At 36.2% G+C, this 20,372-nt stretch overlaps 2 protein-coding genes across 7 annotated transcripts in view; one reads left to right on the plus strand and one right to left on the minus strand.

The window, feature by feature from the left end:
• The window catches only part of LOC107658049 (myotubularin-related protein 7-like), a 28,836-nt gene that overhangs the window by 899 nt on the left and 7,565 nt on the right, over positions 1-20,372 (plus strand). The window contains exons 3-8 of one of the 4 annotated variants that reach the window (XM_016446452.1): positions 15,554-15,640; positions 18,533-18,787; positions 19,178-19,300; positions 19,419-19,581; positions 19,745-19,902; positions 19,989-20,117. In XM_016446452.1, coding sequence (XP_016301938.1) covers positions 18,764-18,787; positions 19,178-19,300; positions 19,419-19,581; positions 19,745-19,902; positions 19,989-20,117 — 597 coding nt within the window. In that variant the 5' untranslated portion in view covers positions 15,554-15,640; positions 18,533-18,763. Of the gene's footprint in view, positions 1-15,536; positions 15,641-18,482; positions 19,301-19,418; positions 19,582-19,744; positions 19,903-19,988; positions 20,118-20,372 lie in introns of those variants that run through there. The other 3 variants (XM_016446449.1, XM_016446450.1, XM_016446451.1) reach the window with 3 other exon arrangements.
• slc7a2 (solute carrier family 7 member 2) lies at positions 713-12,692 on the minus strand. Of its 3 annotated transcripts, none has more exons than XM_016446454.1 (12): positions 12,346-12,692; positions 10,172-10,546; positions 9,928-10,083; positions 9,242-9,407; positions 9,000-9,136; positions 8,680-8,902; positions 7,407-7,546; positions 4,711-4,813; positions 3,687-3,886; positions 3,428-3,594; positions 2,186-2,294; positions 713-1,443 (listed from the first exon to the last, which is right to left on the minus strand). In XM_016446454.1, the coding sequence occupies exons 2-12, from the start codon at positions 10,539-10,541 to the stop codon at positions 1,289-1,291; spliced, it is 1,926 nt and encodes a 641-aa protein (XP_016301940.1). In that variant the 5' UTR covers positions 10,542-10,546; positions 12,346-12,692; the 3' UTR covers positions 713-1,288. The 3 variants fall into 3 exon arrangements, with proteins under 3 accessions (XP_016301940.1, XP_016301939.1, XP_016301941.1); XM_016446453.1 differs by having other exon boundaries at positions 10,172-10,559; XM_016446455.1 differs by lacking the exon at positions 7,407-7,546 and adding an exon at positions 6,860-6,996 and having other exon boundaries at positions 10,172-10,559; positions 12,346-12,690.

Here is a 20,372-nt window from a genome sequence, read left to right on the forward strand (position 1 = left end):
TACAAAGGCTTTAAATTAAAGTTGATGTGCATTACTTAATGAGACATTAACACATTGTTATTAATGTTTGATTACACAACAATGGTTGTTCCACAATCTTTGCCTCTCAATGACTCATTAACACCGCAATCTACAACTCAAAATTTAGTATTTATGGCGGAGAAAGACTTGAGCGCAGGATAGCAGAAGAAACACTTTCCAGATGCTCAGGTTGTCCATTTTTTAGACCACTGCTTGCATCACTTTGTTAGCTGGATTAAACATATTGTCATGTATTGAATGACCGCAGTGAACTATGTAGTGTAGATTGTTGATTATTCATCATAACATTTCTGAAAATGTCAGATTACTTAATTGTAGAGTAAAAAATGTAGAAAGTAAATAAAGTGAAAAAAGGTCATTTTACAAGACAAAACTTCCTCTTCAACATCATCAGACCTTCTGGTTGTTAAACAACAGATGAATACTGTACATTGTAAGATATCCCTGTCAAACATTCAGCGATAATTACACAACACATGTAACATAGATTAAGATAAAAAGTAGTGTTTATCAGAATGCAAGAAAACATGAAATAGTGTTATCCAAACAGCTTAACATCTCAGGCACATACAGTAAGTTAAAATAATTAATTCTAAATTCTAGAATTAAACACTTTAACAAGATAAGTCAAGCATGTAGACATGCCGTGAAGCTGGCATGTATTTTTTTATTTAACAAACTAACAGTGGAAGTAATCTTAAGATACTGTCTGTGGAAATCTTAATACTTTCATGCAAAAAAAAAAAAAAACATGCTATCCCTTTTTCTTCAAAACACATTTAAAAAGAAATTGCTTAAAACACAGAGGTATGTCTTACAGGGGTGAAAATACTTGCTCTGACAACAATTCAATGCTATTCTAATTATTTATTAATGAAAATTCATACAATTGAAAATTGAAAAAAAAAAAAAAGAAAGAGATTTGGTCACTATTCATGTTCAGTTATTTTGCTACTATTCATAATTATGTATGTTTTATATCCAAAGTCACAAATATCAGTTTATATTGGGTACGGAATCAATTCCATAATCAATGCATTGAATTTTCATTGCCAGATCGCACACCCCTAACGTCCTACTATCACATCACAGATGAGAGCATCAGCACTGAGAGGTGTTACAGTGATTGTTCATGTTGGCAGTGACTGTAAAGGCAGAGCTGAATACACAGATTTCAGATCTATCAGCTGGTTGGTGAATGCCGTGGATAACAGCTAGTTACTATTATAGTTTTATCTGCTGTTCTTTAACATGGGCTAGTCTTCTCTATGTGCGTCACATATTCCACAGTGCCTTCATTTCCTGTCAGTGTCTTTTTCTCCGTCGCAACACCACAGTTCTGTAGATGCCTCTTACGTTCATCACTATGCCACATTCCATATCCAAAATAGATGAAGAATCCTGTGGATTGATAAGATTTCTGTCAAATTTGTATTCCATTGCGTTTGGATCCATTAGGATGCTTAAAGGCAGTTCATCCCAAAAAAAAAGAAAAAGATCATCAAAGGACAGTTTACCCAATATAAATGTAATATATTAATATATTACTTTAATATAATATATAATATTTAAGTAATATATTCGTATTAATATATTACCTTTATTATTTTATGAATATATATATATATATATATATATATATATATATAAATTAATAAAATAATAATAAAGTTATAAAGGCATCATAAATCTAATCCCAGTCTTGTTAAGGATATAATTGCTTTATATGATGAACAGATTTAATTTAGACTAATAATTTTTGGTAAACACGGGTACATGTCTCGCGTGTGAGTCGCATGCTAGAACAAACCTCATTGGTTAAATACTTGAAGAAGAAAAAAAACAAGCTTTTGGGTTTAGATCAAAAATTAGGGTAAGTAAACAATGACAGAATTTTCATCACTGGATAAACTATCCTTTCCAATTTTCCACCAACGTAAACCTAACCAGTGAAAACCAGCCTGGACCACCATGGAAGTTCATGCTCATCTAAGCTGGTCTTTTCTGCAGGGTTTTCTTAGGTTTATTTCCGATTATGCCTGTTTTTCAAGCAAACAGCCTTGAAACGGCAATGAGACCTTTAGATTTGTTTGAATTTGGTTTAGGATTGCATCCTGTGTGTGTTTACTCAGTTAGCACGTACCTATAGCCATCCAGATGGAGAAACGGATCCACGTGTCTCCGCTGAGCTGAACCATGAGATACACGTTGACAAATATACTCAAGATGGGTAGAAAGGGCAACAGAGGAACCTGAAGCAAAAAATACACACTGCTTCAAACATGTGCTTGACTGCACTCTGCTCAGCACTCGCTAATGAAATGATCCAGACTAAAACAGAAAAAAACACGATGAATGGAGACTCTCTCGGGTCATATCACATTGTTTTTCATGTTAGATAGCAAGGATAGCACACAATACGGCCCTCCAAAGAACACAGAGTGCTTGGCAAACATATTTTATACAGGCTATTACCCTAAAACCCAGTGCTCTTCTGGGCAGAATACACAACAAGATGAACAGAGCAGCGACGGTTTAACATGGTGCACGTTTATTAAAAGGAAAGTACATCCCAAAATGAAAGTTCTGTCATTATTTACTCACCTTCACATCGTTTCATTTTAGATTTTAGGCAGATTGTTGCTGCTCTTTTCAATACAATAAAAGTGAAAGGATTATAGCAGCAGTCCTCACAACCTGTGTACCTTGTGAAGTCATAGTGGACACCGTTCACTTATATTGTATGGAAAAGAGCAGTATCCTCTTTTTGTGTTCCACAGAAGAAGAAAAAATAGGCTTGGTGATCATTTTTGGGTGAACTATCTCTTTAAGAGTGTGAACGGCATGTATATTTACACACACACAAAAATATTTTTGTTAAATATTATATTATATTATATTTTTGTTATGTGTTAATTGTTATAAAGTTTAAATATTTGGTCTCCGTCAGATTTTTTTAAAGAAATTCATTATGTGAATTTATTATTATGACGTTTATTATATTACAAAATATTTCTATTTCAAATCAATGCTTTTGAACTTTCTATTCATCCAGGATTCTTGAACAAAATACATTGCAGTTTTAAAAAAACTTTAAGCAGCACAACTGTTTTCAAAATTGATAATAAGAAGAATTGTTTCTTGAGCAGCAAATCGGCATATTAGAATGATTTCTGAAAGATCTTCTGATACTTGTGATGCTGAAAATTCAGCTTTGCCTTCGCAGGAATAAATTACATTTTAAAATATATTCAAATAGAAAACAGTTATTTTAAATTGTAATAATATTTCACAATTTTACTGTTTTTATTGTATAAGAGACCGCTTGCGACCCTAAACTTTTATAGTGTACAAGTATGTTAAGTATGTTAGATTTCAAACCTACCATGAAGGAAACTTTCTTCCTCGTCTGAGGTTGTCTGCAAACCAGAAGGATGCACATAATGAAGATGAACAAAGATGCACCTAAGACCCCCAGGGCCCAAGGCTCCATAGCAATAATGGCCTGTACGTAGTATGTGTTGAGTGTGCTAATAACACACACAACAAACACTGCAGGGAAAAACAAACACAGATCAGAGATCTACCTAATTGTCATCAGCTAACTTAAAGTCAAATCAGTCTCTATCTGCTGCTGTACTAACCCATGATTATAACAGACATGTTGACGGCAGTGGAGGTCTGTTCAGTGGGCAGCAGTGGTGGGTTGAGCAGAGAGCGCAGGGTTACTCTTCCATCCTTCAGCATGTTCAGGTGAGACTCGGACTCCGTCAGTTCAGACTCACCAACCTCTTCCTTGCCTTCATTGATCCTAGACCTCTCAAACACAGCATCCGGCTGATACCTGACACGTGAAATTGATATTTGAATAGCTACTTCATGCCATTAGAAACAGAAACATTAATACATCTTTTTTGTTAAATATGATAAATGCATCATAAAATGTGACAGTGTCATTTAAGCTCTACAGAGACTATCACAAGAAAACTGTCATATAAAATCTGTTCAAAGTCAAATCATTGAAATGTACGTTTATATACCACAGTTGGAAGATGACACATGACCACTAGATGGCAGTGTATAATTCTCACTGCATAATTCTCGCAGTAAGGGTTGTATGCATTTGCATCCTTGTATTAAAGGGTTAGTTCACCCAAAAATGAAAATTCTGTCATTAATTACTCACCCTCTTGTTGTAAGACCTTCGCTCATCTTCGGAACACAATTTAAGATATTTTTGATGAAATATGAGGGCTCTCTGACCTTCCCATAGACAGCAAGGTAACTACCACGTTCAAGGTCCAGAAAAGTACTAAGATGATCGACAAAGTAGTCCGTGTGACATCAGTGGTTCAACTGTAAAGTTACGAAGCTACGAGAATACTCTTTTGCACAAAGAAAACAAAAATAACGACTTTATTCCACTTTATTCGTCACTTTGGACGCGTGTTCATGACAGTACCATGTAGCGTCTGGACCAATCAAAAACACAATTTTTCATTTGATTTAACAAATCAATTATTCATTAGATTAACAAGTCGTCACAGACCCCTCACCCAATAGACACAGAATTTTCATTTTTGGGTGAACTAACCCTTTAACAGCTGTATTGCAAAGAGTAATGCTGTCAACTTTAAGTTTTCTTGAGTGCACCGAATATACACTAACCTAAGGATTAGAACACAAGCAGCCACCAAAGAGTATGCCAGCAAGGTTCCAATAGACATCATGTCCACCAGCGCTTTCAAGTCAAACAGGAAAGCCATGATAGCTGTTGGTAGTAAACAAAAGCTTGTCAGATGAAGTTAAAAAATAATGAATTAAATGCATAACAAACACAAATTTTTCTATATCACAAGAACCTCTATAAATTAAATCGTTTACATACAGTGGCCCAAATATTTAGACACTTAAGCCATACTTAAAATGCATTAATTGCATGGCATAACAATTTAAATACCTCTATTTTCTCATGATTAATGTCAATTTTATTCAGCAATGTTTACAATTACTTCCTAGGTTGATAACCAGAATGTGAACAGTACATATTTTATTTAGTTTTTTGTTTTTTTTCTGCATTTTGAGTTTTGCTTAAAGTGTTATTTTCCAACTTGTTTCACATTATATTGATACTTAATACAATGAACTTATGAACGTTTATAAGTGTGGCTTGGTTGTCAAAAATATTTCAAGGCCATTATACACCAACAGAGCATGCACAGTTTATTATTTCATTTGTGTTCATTTAATAAAAGAAATCTTCCAGTTTTGAAGAGCCTGATTGGTAAATCATGAAATTTCCAAAATAATCCAGGTGTAAATGAAAGCTACAGTAAATGTACTGTGGGAGTTATAAATAAATCACAGTCTTTGTCAATAATCAATACAGATTTCTTTATTAGTGGATGTCTGACTTTAAACTCAGAATGCAATAGTATTGTTATCTTCTGATGAAATCCACACCAGATGTGCCCTATGACTTCATATACAGCTGTTTAGACTTCCCTCACAGTAAGAAGGCCCTGTACACTAACAAACATACAGTGCTACAGTATAGACTTAACATGTGCGATGTGCAGGGGGCTCTGAAAACCATTATCTGCCCTGCGTCCTCATCCTTTCACTAAGCTTCCCCTCTGCTTTCTCATTCTTTAGAAGTCCTTAGAATCCATAAGCATCCACTGAGTGACCCCTGCTAGCATCAAAGTGTTGTATTACCACACTGTAGGGATGTACTGAGAATCCCTCCCTGCAGCTGTCAGCAGTACATTACACATCTGCACCTGACACATGAGTTCAGATATACAATACCGGTCAAATGTTTGGAATAATTGCTCTGGGGTTTTTTTTTTTTTTTTTTTTAAGCAGGATCTAATATGCTCACCATGGCTACATTTATTTGATCAAAAATATAGTAAAACGGTAATATTTTGCAACATTTAAAATAACTGTTTTCTATTTTAATATATTTAAAATGTGATTTATTCCTCTGATACAAAGCTGAATTTTCAGCATCATTGCTCCTGTCTTCAGTGTGACATGATCCTTCAGAAATCATTATGAAATATTGATTTGCAGCTCAATATTTTTTTAGTATTATCAATTATTATTGGTGCTTAATTATTAATAGTGGTTATTATTTGCAATATTGAAAATCGTTTTTGCTGCTTAATATTTTTGTGGAAACCATGGTACATTTCTTTTCAGGATTCTTTGATGAACAGAAATAAAAGCATAAGTTTGAAACAGAAATCTTTGCAATGTCTTTAAATGTCTTTAAAGTCACTTTTTACCAATTGAATGCATCCTTTTTAATCTTTCCCCAAATTTTTGAATGGTAGTCACAATCATATCATCCATATTTCATAAAATATTATGTAGCAAAAATGTAAAAAAAAAATGTTTTTTAAATATATTAAAATAGAAAACAGTTACTTTAAATTGTATTAATATTTTCTAATATTACTGTTTTTACTATATTTTTTTATCAAATAAATGCAGCCTAAAGCATAAGAGGTTTCTTTCAATAATGTAAAAAATGAATGATTCCAAACTTTTAGTGGGTGACTGATTTCCTTTCTTTTTACAGCCAACATCACCACCAAGCACTCTACATATCACTTTTGCATGCAATAAATACCTTCCACAGAGATTTTTATCACATATTGTATAATCCCAGCAATTTTAGCACCACCACTACAGTGACAGCATGCATCCATTAACAGGCTACTGCAATTAAGCAGGCACACTGCACCTCCACCAGGCTGATACAAACAGGACAGCAGGCCATGCAAGGCCTACCTCGGTCTTCGCTTACCCGCAGTAGTGCCCGCTGCCATAGTGGCAGCCACTGGCGAATGACGCTTACTCACTTTGGAAAGAAATCTGAATAGCACGCCATCTCGTGCCATGGCAAACAGAATGCGTGGAAGAGGGAACATAGAACCCAACAGGCTAAAGACAAAAAGAGTGATGGTTCAGACACCTGCAACTCTGGAGGGAAAAGAACATATTAACCAACACCAGCAAGTGTGAAGGAGCAAAAACTGACCAAATGCAGCCAATTGTGTTTTTTCAGTCATTTGTAATTATTGGAAGATTTTTTTTTTAATAAATGAGCATACATAGACAAATCGATATTCACTAAACTGCCATGAACTGCCATGACTTTTTAGGATTTAATTAATTTCCTTGATTCATCCAGGCTTGTAAGGTACCATATTTAAAAGTCCTGATATTTCAAGTTTAAAATTATGTATGTTTCTATAGAATAATTCTTCATATTGTGCATTTCCGCTCTTTTTCACATTTGACTGGTGGATCACATTGGCGGTTTGCATAGCAAGCATGCCCCCATCTCTCACCTGCAACTACACCTGAAGACATTGTAGCAATAAGAGGGGTCTTCGTCTTAGGATTGATTTGGGCTAACACTTTGAAAAGCACCCCATCCTGTGCCATAGCATAGATTACACGCGGCATTGGGAAAATGGAGCCCAGCAGACTGCATGTGAGGCAAAGACATCAGCAGAAGCAAGGGGTCAATTAATTACATGCTGCAGACCTGATCCCAAACACTTCTGCTGCTGGGTACTGTTACAGGCCTCCACAAACAATTTTAAAGTCAAATTTTAAAGTCAACATGAAATCTAAATGGGGGGGGGAAAAGCTGACTTTTGACTGAGTTTCAACTTATTTTCAACACCACTCCAATCACAGGATGTACAGACAACATTTTTCACAACATCAATTCCCAATGGACAGAATTAAGTTTGCTCATGTTCTTTCTGAATATTCTGTTTGACTCTTTAAAAAAAACTCATTACAGAAGTAATATGGGTTTCATGTTGACTTTAGGAAATATAAAATTTGACAGCACATCTTACAGCACTTTGCAAATGAGGCAAATGGGACCGGACGTACAGTTAAATCATCTTCATTTTTTCCTGGGAGTATTGCACAAGGGCCTAAGCTAATAGTATCCTATAAAATGTTTTAGTAAATTCATAAAATGACACTAGTGGCTACAATCAAAATTATTGGTCTTAAGCATAAAACTTTTATAGCAATAGGATAATAGCTTGTATACTTTACCAATCACACACTTGGATGTTTTTGAACAGAATTAAGACTAATATTCAAGCAAATCCAATAATCATACAATAAACATTAAACTGTTAAAATGAGTGGGTTGTAATTCATGCTGCTTTAGGGAGCATTGCTAATTACCAAACAATAGTCCTTACTGATTTATGTCACCAGGAAAAAACAAAACCACATTCCACTTGAACATTTTGTTCTGAAAGAGAGCAAGTATAAACCTTAATCATATTAAAGCTTATAATACTAATCTGATTCATTAAATGCTATGGATAATTATTTATATGGCTCTCTTTCAAACAAATCACCATCAAAAAGTCATTAGAGATGCAAAGCATAGGAATCAATCCACCACAGACCCAACTAAGAACTTCATACAAATTAATTAGGAAAGAAATGTTTAACTGAATCTCAAACAAATTACAAAATGAATAAAAGCATTTTTATGTAACTATTCACAGTGTTATGTCAATATACAATCTTGTAAGAAGCCTTGGCCAGCAGAACAGTATTATGGGAGCAAAGAAAGATGTTTACCTGGTTGATAAAGCACAGAGCGATCCTGCCGCTACAACATATTTCGCAGGCCCCCAGCCCACATATTCAAAAGCCAAAGGCAGGGGACTCTTCTCATCCAGCAGGTAGTAGGGCATCATGAGGGTGAGGGCTGCTGAAACACCAAAGTAGGCGAGAAAGCAGACCAGCAGGGAAATAACTATCCCAATGGGAATGGCCCTCTGGGGATTCTTCACCTCCTCACCTGGTCACAATAACAAATATCAGAAGTCTTTGAGCACATGACCAAACTGAAGAACCGAAGCTAACTGTTGTATAAAACCGAATAAGTGATTGAATACCTGTGGTTGCAATGCAGTCAAATCCCACAAAGGCATAAAAGCAGGTGGCGGCACCAGCCAGTGTCCCACCAAAGCCATAAGGCAAAAATCCCCCTGCCCCGTAATCACTAGTGACATTAGCAGTGTGTGAGAGATTCCTGTAAGCATATTAACATTTTAATGATTATGATCATCAAAAATTCACACATTAGGCTCAATTCATTAAGATATAAAAGGAAAGTAACTGAAAAGATACTCTTTACCTTTTGACAATGGTAACATTTATGAGAGATTCCTCAGATATATTCCAATTGAGCGAGTCTCCTTTGACGAACCCAGAGATGATAACAAACATCAGCACAAGCACGTTTACAGCTGTGAAGATTTTGTTGACCCAAGCTGATTCTTTCACCCCAAAGGAGAGAAGGCCTGGGGGGAAATTACAGCGACAGACATTTCAATTCAGTTTAGGAAATAATTCATGTAATAATTTAGTTGCAAATATGCATTCAGGAGATTTCAGATTTTTCTAATTGTGCTAAACTTAAATGATAAAAGACATTTGCATTTATTCATTTAGCAAAAGCATTTATCCAAAGCAACTTACAAATGAGGAATACAACAAGCAGTTCATCTTAAAGCAGCAGTAACAGAAGTACTACACTCTCAGAAAAAAGGTTCAAAAGCTGTCACTGGGGAAAAACCCTTTCAAAAGCTACTCGAATGTAACATATAGGAAATACGTATATTTAAGTTACTAAAATGCACCCTTTAATGGTAAATAAGGTAAAAAGGTGTACCTTTTGAAAGGGTGCCGTCCCAGTGACAGCATTGTACCTTTTTTCTGAGAGTGTGGCAATACAATACGTTCAGAATGGTACAAGCCAAAACAAGGAGAGATTTAAAGTCGTTTTTTTTTATAGATGAATGAAGTTAATGATTTTTTTACCTGCCAGTAATAAGATCAGGCAGACAGCAAAGAAATCAGGGTACTCTGCTAGGCCAGGCAAACTCATTTTGAAGTACATTTTGCAGAACTTTTCAATGTGGCCCCCTATAAGCTCATCAAACGTCCCACTCCAGGCACGCGCCACACTAGACGTCCCTGTTCCAACAAAATATCAGTTTAGGTTAGAAAACGATCTTTTTATTCTCTATATAACTGCTTTAGCATATTGCTAAACCATAATTACCTATGACGTATGACAGAATGAGGTTCCACCCTGTGATGAAGGCCCAGAGCTCCCCCACGGTCACATAGCTGTACAGATAGGCTGAGCCCGTCTTGGGTACCCGCGCACCAAACTCGGCATAACACAGGCCGGCCATCACAGATGCCAGAGCAGCGATGAGGAAGGACACCACAATGCTGGGGCCAGAACTGCCTTTGGCCACCTCCCCAGCGAGCACATAGACACCGGCCCCAAGTGTACTTCCCACCCCGAGGGCAATCAGATCAACAGTGGAGAGGCAGCGGCACAGCTTGGACTCTTCCAGACAGTCCTGGTCCACATTCTTCCTCCTCACAAGGGAGCGACCAAATGCGAGGCAATGTTCCAGCATTCTTCCTGTTACCACAAACTGTCGAGATGTTTTTTTGTCAAATAAATAAATCAAGTATACAAACTTTTTTCTTTTCGAGTGAAAGGATATAATTTATTTTCCTTGTTATGTTTTACATACTCGGGACCGAATCTGAGTGGTGAACATTTGTGTAGTTTTTGGCTAACATTGCACACAATAAATGCACAATGTAATGATTGGATTCTGCAAGATTGCAAACACTGTATTATTCAATAACACTTTTAGCCTTTGTTCTCACTTGCACGTCTGCAGTTTAAGCAGGTTTTAGCATTGCCCAGTGTACAATAATGCAAAAGCCTTAGGCATTATTGCATAATAGTGGGATAAAGTGCTTTCATTTTGACAGGCGTAGGTATTTGGCACATCGCTTATTGGTCAGTGCTCTTCTGTGCAATTAAAGAGTTAAATTAGTTGTAAGCCATTGGCATCAAGTTAATTGAAGGTAAAAGTTCTTTATACATGTATAAAGTATTTTGAGTTTATATAAAGTTTATATAAGGTAGGTTTTTAGACTGAGGAAAAAAACAGGACAATCCTCCTCACTCCTCACTCAATGAAAATTTGTTACATGCCCTACAGAGGTAATTAAAACCCTTTTAGCTGTGCTGTCATGATTAAATATCATAGCACAATCTCTTTAAATATATCTAAATAATATAATCATATATATTTTTATACACTACTATTCAAAGTTTTGGGTTCAATAAGAGCTTTAACGGTTTTTTTTCAGCAAGGACACATGAAGTTGATCAAAAGTGACAGTAAAAATATTTATAATGTTACAAAATATTTCAGTTTCAAATAAATGCTATTCTACTCATCAAATAAAATATTATTAATATTATCACAAAATATTAATTTATCACAAAAATAAATATAAATTATCACACAAATATAAAGCAGCAAAAGTTATTTTCAACATTTATAATTTTAAGAACCATTATTAATAATTGAGCAGTAAATCAGCATATGAGAATGATTTCCAAAGGATCATGTGACACTGAAGACTGGAGAATGATGCTAAAAATTCAGTTTTTCCATCACAGGAATAAATTACATGTAATAATATTTCACAATATTTCTGTTTCACTGTATTTTTTATTTTAAAAAAATGCAGCCTTGGTGTTCATAGGAAACCTCTTTCAAAAACATTATAAAAATCTTAACCCCAAACTTTTGAATGGTAGAATACATATTTTATATAAACACCCACAAACAAATAGTAGGCTTTACAGAACAGTTTTTCCAGTCTCTTTTTGCATGTAAATGAAGTTGCAGACCAAAGCTGCAGTGAAGTTACTTTCTAAAGAACTTCTTTTACACATAAAACAGATATTTTACAAATGATTTGGCACATTGTGGTGTGAGTGTGACCAAATTGCTGAGCATTAGCATTACACTGTGTCTGCATACAACCTGTAAAAGGTGTTAAGAAATCCCACAGGCAGAGCAGATTGACATGCATGAGGCTGTAGCTGTGAGGGCTCATCATGGTAAACTTGACAAGCAACTCTGAAGCTCAGTTACAGTATAGCATATTTTATAGCTGGGCCAGATTGTATTATGTCTTACTGTAATGAATGAGTGGATATCATTAATACTACAGTGCAGACAGACTTTGCACATGCAATGGTCATAGATTAACATTTATATATTAGTCTGCTTTAAAATGACATGTTTTCAATGGATCTGCTAAAAGTATTTGAGTGTGTGTAAATGCATGTGATCAAATAGAAATGATTTACAATTATGTATTTGCATAAACACAAAAACTAAAACTTACCACCTGATGAGAGACTGGCAGCTGTAGATTTGCCTTATGGACGTAATGCCTTACGGTTTCATGCAAACACACACACACACACACACACACACACCTCTCAGGGATCTCCACTGATTTCTTTAAAAAGCTCACAGGCTCAGTCCTTCCAAAGTTTGCCCCTTCCTTCCTCAAGCTCAAATGACATGTCAGCCCACAACCGCATTAGTTTTACTGCCTACTTTACTCTGTTCTGGTTTGCTTTAACTTGCCCTGCCCCCCCACGAGGAGGGCTGGTCTGGCCAAAGAGGAGGAGAGACACTTCACACAGAGGGAGGCAATGTTAATTTTCCTATTCGACCAGGTCTCTCTTATTCCAAAAAACAATTTTAATAATGCTACCTGATTTATTCTGAACATGTTTTTTTTTTTTTTTTACTCATGGCCGAGTAAGTCCCAGCTGCCAGTGCACTTATTGACCACTGATAAATGGTTAAGCAATTGACATTGACAAACATTGAGACAGACAGATCTGTTTGCCCAGTGCAGTGCGGAAGAGTTGCTAAAAGCATGGACATGATTGGACAAAGAGGTCTGTCAAAAGTAAAGAGCTTTAATGGATGATTGTTTCCCTTATTTATAAGCCCATGAGCTGGATACTGGGTCAATTGGCCTCTCCAGAACTAGTGATAACAAATCTGAGAGACCGAGGTAATTGTCACTCATGGCTGAATTTTAGTAACAGAGTCAAGTCCGGTTACAGAAATGGTGCACACATTCTTAAACAAGAAAGTTTTTGTCAAATTTGTGGACCTAGTAACTAAATGTAAAGAGCAGAGCAGAACTAAAGATCAAGTTACCATAGACCTTAGTCAGGGTAAAGGAAAATTAAGGCAGGGTCTCAAAATGCATTTTTTGCATTAGTTCACCCAAACATTAAAATTGGCTCACCTTCAGGCCATCCAAGATGTAGATGAGTTTGTTTCTTATTCAGAAGAGATTTGGAGAAATTTTGCATTACATCACTTGCCCATCAATGTATCCTCTGCAGTGAATGGGTGCCGTCAGAATGAGAGCGCAAACAGCTGATAAAAACATCACAATAATACACAAGTAAGAATACAAATCCACAAGCTGTGTGATGTTTTTAACCTCTAACCACTGATTCCTGTCCATAACATTGCACTCCCAAAAAGTTGTCTTGCGCAAACAGCTGATAAAAACATCACAATAATACACAAGGTATGTAAGTAATCCACAAGCTGTGTGATGTTTTTAACCTCTAACCACTGATTCCTGTCCATAACATTGCACTCCCAAAAAGTTGTCTTGTCTGAATCAGGAGAGAAGTATACAATATACGAAAACAGTCCATTAGAAGCATTATTATGGTTTAGGAACCTGCATTTTTGGTGACACTTTAAAGTTAAAATGCCTTAATAATGGATTTGTTTCCTACAACAGCTTTTCACCTCACAAGCCGTCAATTAATGGAGTGGGAGTTGTGGATTATTGTGATGCTTTTATTAGCTATTTGAACTCTCATTCTGACGGCACCCATTCACTGCAGATGATCTACTGGTGATCAAGTGATGTAATGCTACTTTTCTCCAAATCTGTTCCAATAAAGAAACAAACTCATCTGCATCTTGGATGACCTGCGGGTGAGTACATTTCATTTTCGTATGTATTTCACAAGGCATCTTAAAAATAAAAAATGCTGGGCTCATGCGTGAGATGCTTAAAAAGCAGCACGATGCTGCACAATAGTCAAAGACGTCCACATAGCTTAAAAACTATTAAAAAAACAGATCTGCAAGACACAAGCTTAACAGTCAAATATGTCTATCTAGTGCATCTATACTTAGCCAAGACAATGTGAATAGTGATAATGAAGATGCTTTTAAAAAATCTACCAAAATATAAAAAGCTCTATATGATAATGGTTAGTAAGATCATCAAACAAGAGGGATATGGATGTGCTTGCTATTATTACTAAAGGCAAGTGGAAAATAATTAACCTAACATGAAAATATGTGTATTTACAATATTTAATTCCATCTTTCATGTTATTTACTCACCTTCTATGTAGAAATGGTGAAAGTTTCTGAAACTGTGTGGTGCAATGAAACTCATTCTTCAGTTGCTCTGCTCTAGCATGTGCCGGGCTGTTTTGTTTTTCTTCATCAGTTCATCATCAGTTGTAAGGCTGTGTCCATTCTGTGCCCTTTATCTTTCTGAACAATACAGTGAAAGCAAATGCCACCCTGAATGGATGGGTAAGAGCCACCATTGCAAACATTCATACACTATCCAGGGAAACAGCAGAACAGACTGCTTTACAGAAATTCAGGGAATGTGGTATAACACATTTGCCAGTGCTGGCACAGTCATCAGGTAAAGACAGACCTGACATGAATCAAAAGAAATTACATTAAAAACCTGATGCAATTACTTGCTAAAAGAACTTTTGAAATATCATAAGATGTGTATCATTAGAACCGAACCTGTAGGTCCATTTCACTTTAACAGCCTTTATATTGCATAAAAAACTACTGAATGGGCACTGGCGAACTTCTCTCACTGGTGGTCTAAGACCCAGAGGCCTTTTCAGGCATAAAATCAAGTCCAAAGAGCAGCTGCATTCATCTGCCAATGTAGTCCTACACAGTAGAGAAAACAAAGGAAGACAAGATTCCTTGAGAAATGGGAAGAAACCGGTTGAACTGCAAATTTTTTTCAACTGCACATTCATTTCAGGTCATACAACCAATTTTTCCCAAAATGAGTGAGGGGTTTTCTAAAATATGTTTTCCTCTGTCTCTCAGGACAGGCCGACCTCACTGATTTACTAGATTGTCACGCACATGACCACAGTTAAATATTGGTTCTAATGTCAACACCGCTATACAGCAGCGCTGAAACTGTTTGTCATAGTGACACTCCACACCACTTAACAGAGCTGTCACCAGGAAACGTTCAAGTCAATTATTAGTGGGAAGACATGAGGACAGTCCAAGCTAATGGCTGCAGATAAGAATATAAGGATGCAAATCAGAAAACTTCTGTGCAATCCATTTTAGTTTCATGCAGTGTCATTGCTGCAAAACGCATGCAGCTGTTACGAAGATGAACTGCCCTCTCTCCCTCTTTATCTATGAGAACAAATAACTTTTATGCAATGAGCGTCACTTTGTGCTTGCTTTTGTTTTGCTGACTCTTGAATATCTAGACAAGTCTGATCTGTTAAACTGAGCATCGGCATGGGAAAATGATCATCTATGACATCACTGCATTTCCTAAGGAGAATCTGGTGAAGGTAAGATGACAAAAACTTTATTTTTATATTAAGAAAGCATTATCTGGTACCATAACGGTAAGTGCATTGCAGTAAGCGCAATAGAAGGGAATATGAATATTACCTTATGCAGTGAAGTGACATACTGACCCAGGAACCTTTGTTAATGCCCATAATCTTATCTATATTGAATACCAATGTGAAGGCTGAAATGATCACCTATGTGTATTGCAAGATCTACTTAATGCTTGTTTTATTACAAAAGAGCTCAATTTGCCTAATCCTCTTCAGCACAGTGGTCCTGTGGGAAACTGCCCCAAGGTTTCTTAGTCAATTTTCTTTGCAGCAAGGAATTCTTTTTTTTTTTTTTTTTGGTTACTAGGCCAGAAGTCAGAATACATTTGTTGATTTTTGCATGTCAACTAATGATATAATGAAAAAAAGTGTTATGAAGCTGATGGACAAATCCTTAGTTACAGAAACTGGGCCATTACTGAGATCACAATCCTGCTTTATTAACCATTATGGGCCTGAGCAGAGCACTTAACCTCAGGTTGCTCCTGCAGGTCTTTCCTTGCCATTACATATACAATACGATTAAGTGTACTATAGGTTGATATGGACAATAATTACTGAGTAAATTGTAAATACTGCTAAAATCTGGGACATGGGTGGTTATCAGAGGTATGTTTAGAGAAGGGGGAATGACGCATGTAGGTGAATGCATATACGTTTTCAGGCAAAATACATTATAATACATAGTAGGCCTACTCAAATTCTGCAAGCTTGAACAGGTTTTAAGAAAGATGGTAGGTTATAAAATCCACTACTAACAATTTTTGTTATCTGAAATATCTATAGTAATATATAGGTAATCTTTTAAGCATATGAAAGAGGAAAAAGAGATCTCCTAAATGCAATGAAAGAAACACTGATTTGCCTTTAATCTATCAAAATGGACAAACAATATAAAGTCCCTGTAAATAGTACTGAACTAAATTACAATGGTGATTGGAAGTGAAATAGTCAATTGGCAAAATCAAAGTCCTTGACGCAATTTTCCCCTCAACAAAACTGCACAATCAACTGTCTAAAAAGGCTCACTGATTAATTCAAAGAGTCATATGACGTCACAGAAGTGTCAATATGTATTTTGTGTAGGGAGATGGGGGAGAGAGGCTTTAAGAATGAGAGATAGTTATATGTGAACTTAATCTGTGCTGTTATTAACTGTAAAAAATGAACAGTTTAGGGGAAAAATATCACTATGATTCATTAGAGATAAAACAGGTCAAAATATGTATGCTATGATTGTCAGTTGGATATTTTATACAATTAGCCATCATTTTACTGCCATTTAATTATTTTTAAACAAGAAATCATCTGAACTGTTCAAGGTCATAATGATGTTTGATCCTGGTTAAGCGTCATGATTGAGTCATGTAATCTTTGCTCAGTGGTTTCAGGCCCAACAATACGTAATCCACATAATCCACAGTGTGCATGCTGATATAACAGTCAACAATACGTTTGTATCACTGTGCTTGTGCTGTGGGGATTTGTCAGTGATTCCAGTTACTTTTTGCAAGTTACATCATTCCGCTAGTAAGTAGTGACCATAGACTGTAAAAAAAAGATGGATGACGCATCTCTACTTCCTTCCACTGTAGAAAAGTGAAGCCAAAATGTCACTTAGGGTCTTAAGTTATGAAATTTTATTACATGCACTAATTTTCTTCAATCCAAATAAATCCAATCCAATTTCAGATTCTGAAAGTTCTGTTTATATGAAAACTAAACTTAATTCTTAAGGCGATCTGATTCACATATTTGCTTGCATGTGCATTATGCATTTCAAACAATAGGTCAACACTTGCACTGGTCCCAGCCACCACAAAAAAAAAAAAAAAAAAAAAGAGAGAGAGAGAGCACCACGATAATGTCACCAGAGCTAAAGTATAATTGTTTTGGCCTTGATGACATATCTAAAAGTAATCCTTAAAAATATCATAGGAGCTTTTTAGAAAAAATAATTATACATATACAAATATATATGTGAACACACAGCACAACACGTGCATAGAGCCTACATAGGTATTTTTAAATCTAATTGATACAATAGTGAATAAGTCATTTGTTCAAAAACCCTTATTCATTTAGCAACAGAAAAAAAAAGAAAGAAAGAAAAAAGAAGAAGAAACATGTTGGGTGTTGTGGTTTGGTTGTGGCTTTACAACTATTTTCATTGGCAAAAACAGACAAAGTAACTGACAATTTGTATCTAAAATGTATCTAAAATCAACCTCCTGTTTATTTAGGTGTTGTATAAAAAACAAGTTTCCTCCATGTTAATCCCACATGCCAATGACGTCTGTAATAGTTCTAACATGATGTTTCCGAAGACTTAAAAACATCTTTTGTGCAACTAGATTGCTTTTACCCTTAGTCATTGTGTCAACCCCACATACAAGTCAAGGTGTATCTTTCTTTTCTGGGCAACAGCAATGGAAATGTTTTTTTTTTCTATCCAGGACTTCAAACATCACCTAAATAATCACTGGAGTAAAACATAATTTAATTAGATTAAGAAAACGGCATACATATGCTATATATTCACACGAATACCATTATACTTTTGGCGTAAAGACAATTTGCTAATTAGCTTACACCACCAAACTCTTCGGCTTTAGGACCCAGCAGCGGTCAGCGCAAGTATAGGTCCCTGCAGGAAAGTAATGGGGGTTACCAGATCGGGGCGTTTTTAGACCCTGGTTCCTGATTGGCTGATGTCATAATGACGGTAGGTTTAGGGGTGGGGTTAAGTAAGGAAGATCATTTTGATTGCATGATTGAGAAACACCCTACAGTTTGAAAACACCCACAAATTCAGGAACGCCCACTTTTGCTCTGCAGAGACCTCAATCTCGGTCAGCGCGGCACAGAGACCTAACGGTGAATCACTACAGATGACGGGAGGAGCCATATGTAACCGTATCAACCAGGATTCAAAGCAGCTCAGCGTTTCTAACAATTCTTCAGATATTATTGTGTTTGAATTAACACAATATCACTCGTTCAGCATGACACTAAGAAGTATTTCTGTACCCTGATAAACTGCACGCGCCAGAGGTGTGGTGGTCAGAGATGGAACACATCAGAATGCCAAAGGTAAATGTCCAGCATCCATACAATGATACAATCTTTCCCTTTTTCATGACATGTACCTCACATCTCCATGCATTCCTTCCACATGCTCAACATTAGTAACTTGAAGTTTTATTACTTGTAAATAGATTAATTCAATGGATTCAATACAGTCAATGAGACCAATGTGCAAGGATAAAAATACAAGGGCCTACATGTGTTATAGTTTATTAGTTATAATTGAAAGAAAATGACTCAAAAGCCATATTCAGTTTGAGATTTTGCTATTTGATCGCAGATAATTAAAACATGCACTGCAGTATCATTTCAAGCCACTATAATATGTTTGTGAGATGGTGCATTAGTGCATCACTAATACAAATGTTGTCTAATTACCTTGGTTATATATTACAGGTTGAAAATGTCCGGTTATTGGTCAGAAGTTCTTCTCGAAGAACTCAAGTGGGCACACTCTACCTAACAGCCACACACACTATCTTTGTAGGGAAAGGTTCTGAGGACAGAAATGAGCTGTGGGTAAGTGACATTTTCGGTATGTCATTGTGCGGTATTTCTGTGCTCTAAATATGTACTGATTTGTTAATATTCTTTTTTATAAGCACAATAGCTGACACTTTATGTTCGTTTTTCACAGGTTCTTCACAGTTTAGTGTGTAATGTTGTAAAGCATAAAGCATCTCAGAGCGGATACCCTTTATTAATCATCTGCAAGAACTTTCAGGTCATACAGTTTATCATTCCTCAAGAGAGCGACTGCCACGATGTTTACATTTCACTCTCACGTCTCTCCAGGCCAGGTGGGTCACCTAGCATGCATTTTGGCATTGTTTTAGGAATATACTGTGATTACAATATCATTGCAGCATTTGTGCATTTAATACAGTTTTCAAAAGTAATTAAGTAGAAATTATTTCTGTGTGCCAGGACATTGCTGTCATGATTTTGTTTTCTGTCTTGCAGAAAAATATGAGGAGTTGTATTGTTTTTCCTTCAATCCCAGTGTTGACAAAGCTGAAAGGGAGCACTCATGGGACTTTTTAGATCTGAAGGCTGAGTACAGTCGAATGGGACTTCCAAATAAGCTATGGCATGTCACCCCAATCAACCGAGAGTACAGAGTTAGTATATCACCAACCATCACTATGTAAACACAATCAATTTACTATGTAAGTGCTTGATTTTAACTTTTCTCCTTGTAACACAGGTGTGTGATACTTACCCAGCTGACTTGTTTGTGCCTAAATCCGTCACCCTACCTGTCATCGTAGGAAGCTCGAAGTTTCGTAGCAGAGGTCGATTTCCCACGTTGTCATACTACTGCAAGGAAAACCATGTGAGTCTGGCTGCACATCTGGCACATTCTCTCTGCAGTCGTAGTATTCATCTGCCTCTTTTAATGAGGCTGTGGAGAATTTTGTCCTGTCCTTTATATGTCCTTGCCTGCCAAATATTTTGTCATCGGATTGAGGATGTGAGTTCAAGGTTCAAGAACACAGTGTTCTTGAGACTTGAGTGTTCTTATATATATATATATATATATATATATAGATACCTAATTTCTGATGAACCATTAATATGATAGAGCTTG

This window comes from Sinocyclocheilus anshuiensis, unplaced genomic scaffold (assembly GCF_001515605.1).
Source record: "Sinocyclocheilus anshuiensis isolate Anshui unplaced genomic scaffold, SAMN03320099.WGS_v1.1 scaffold227, whole genome shotgun sequence".
Classification (NCBI taxonomy): Eukaryota; Metazoa; Chordata; class Actinopteri; order Cypriniformes; family Cyprinidae; genus Sinocyclocheilus; species Sinocyclocheilus anshuiensis.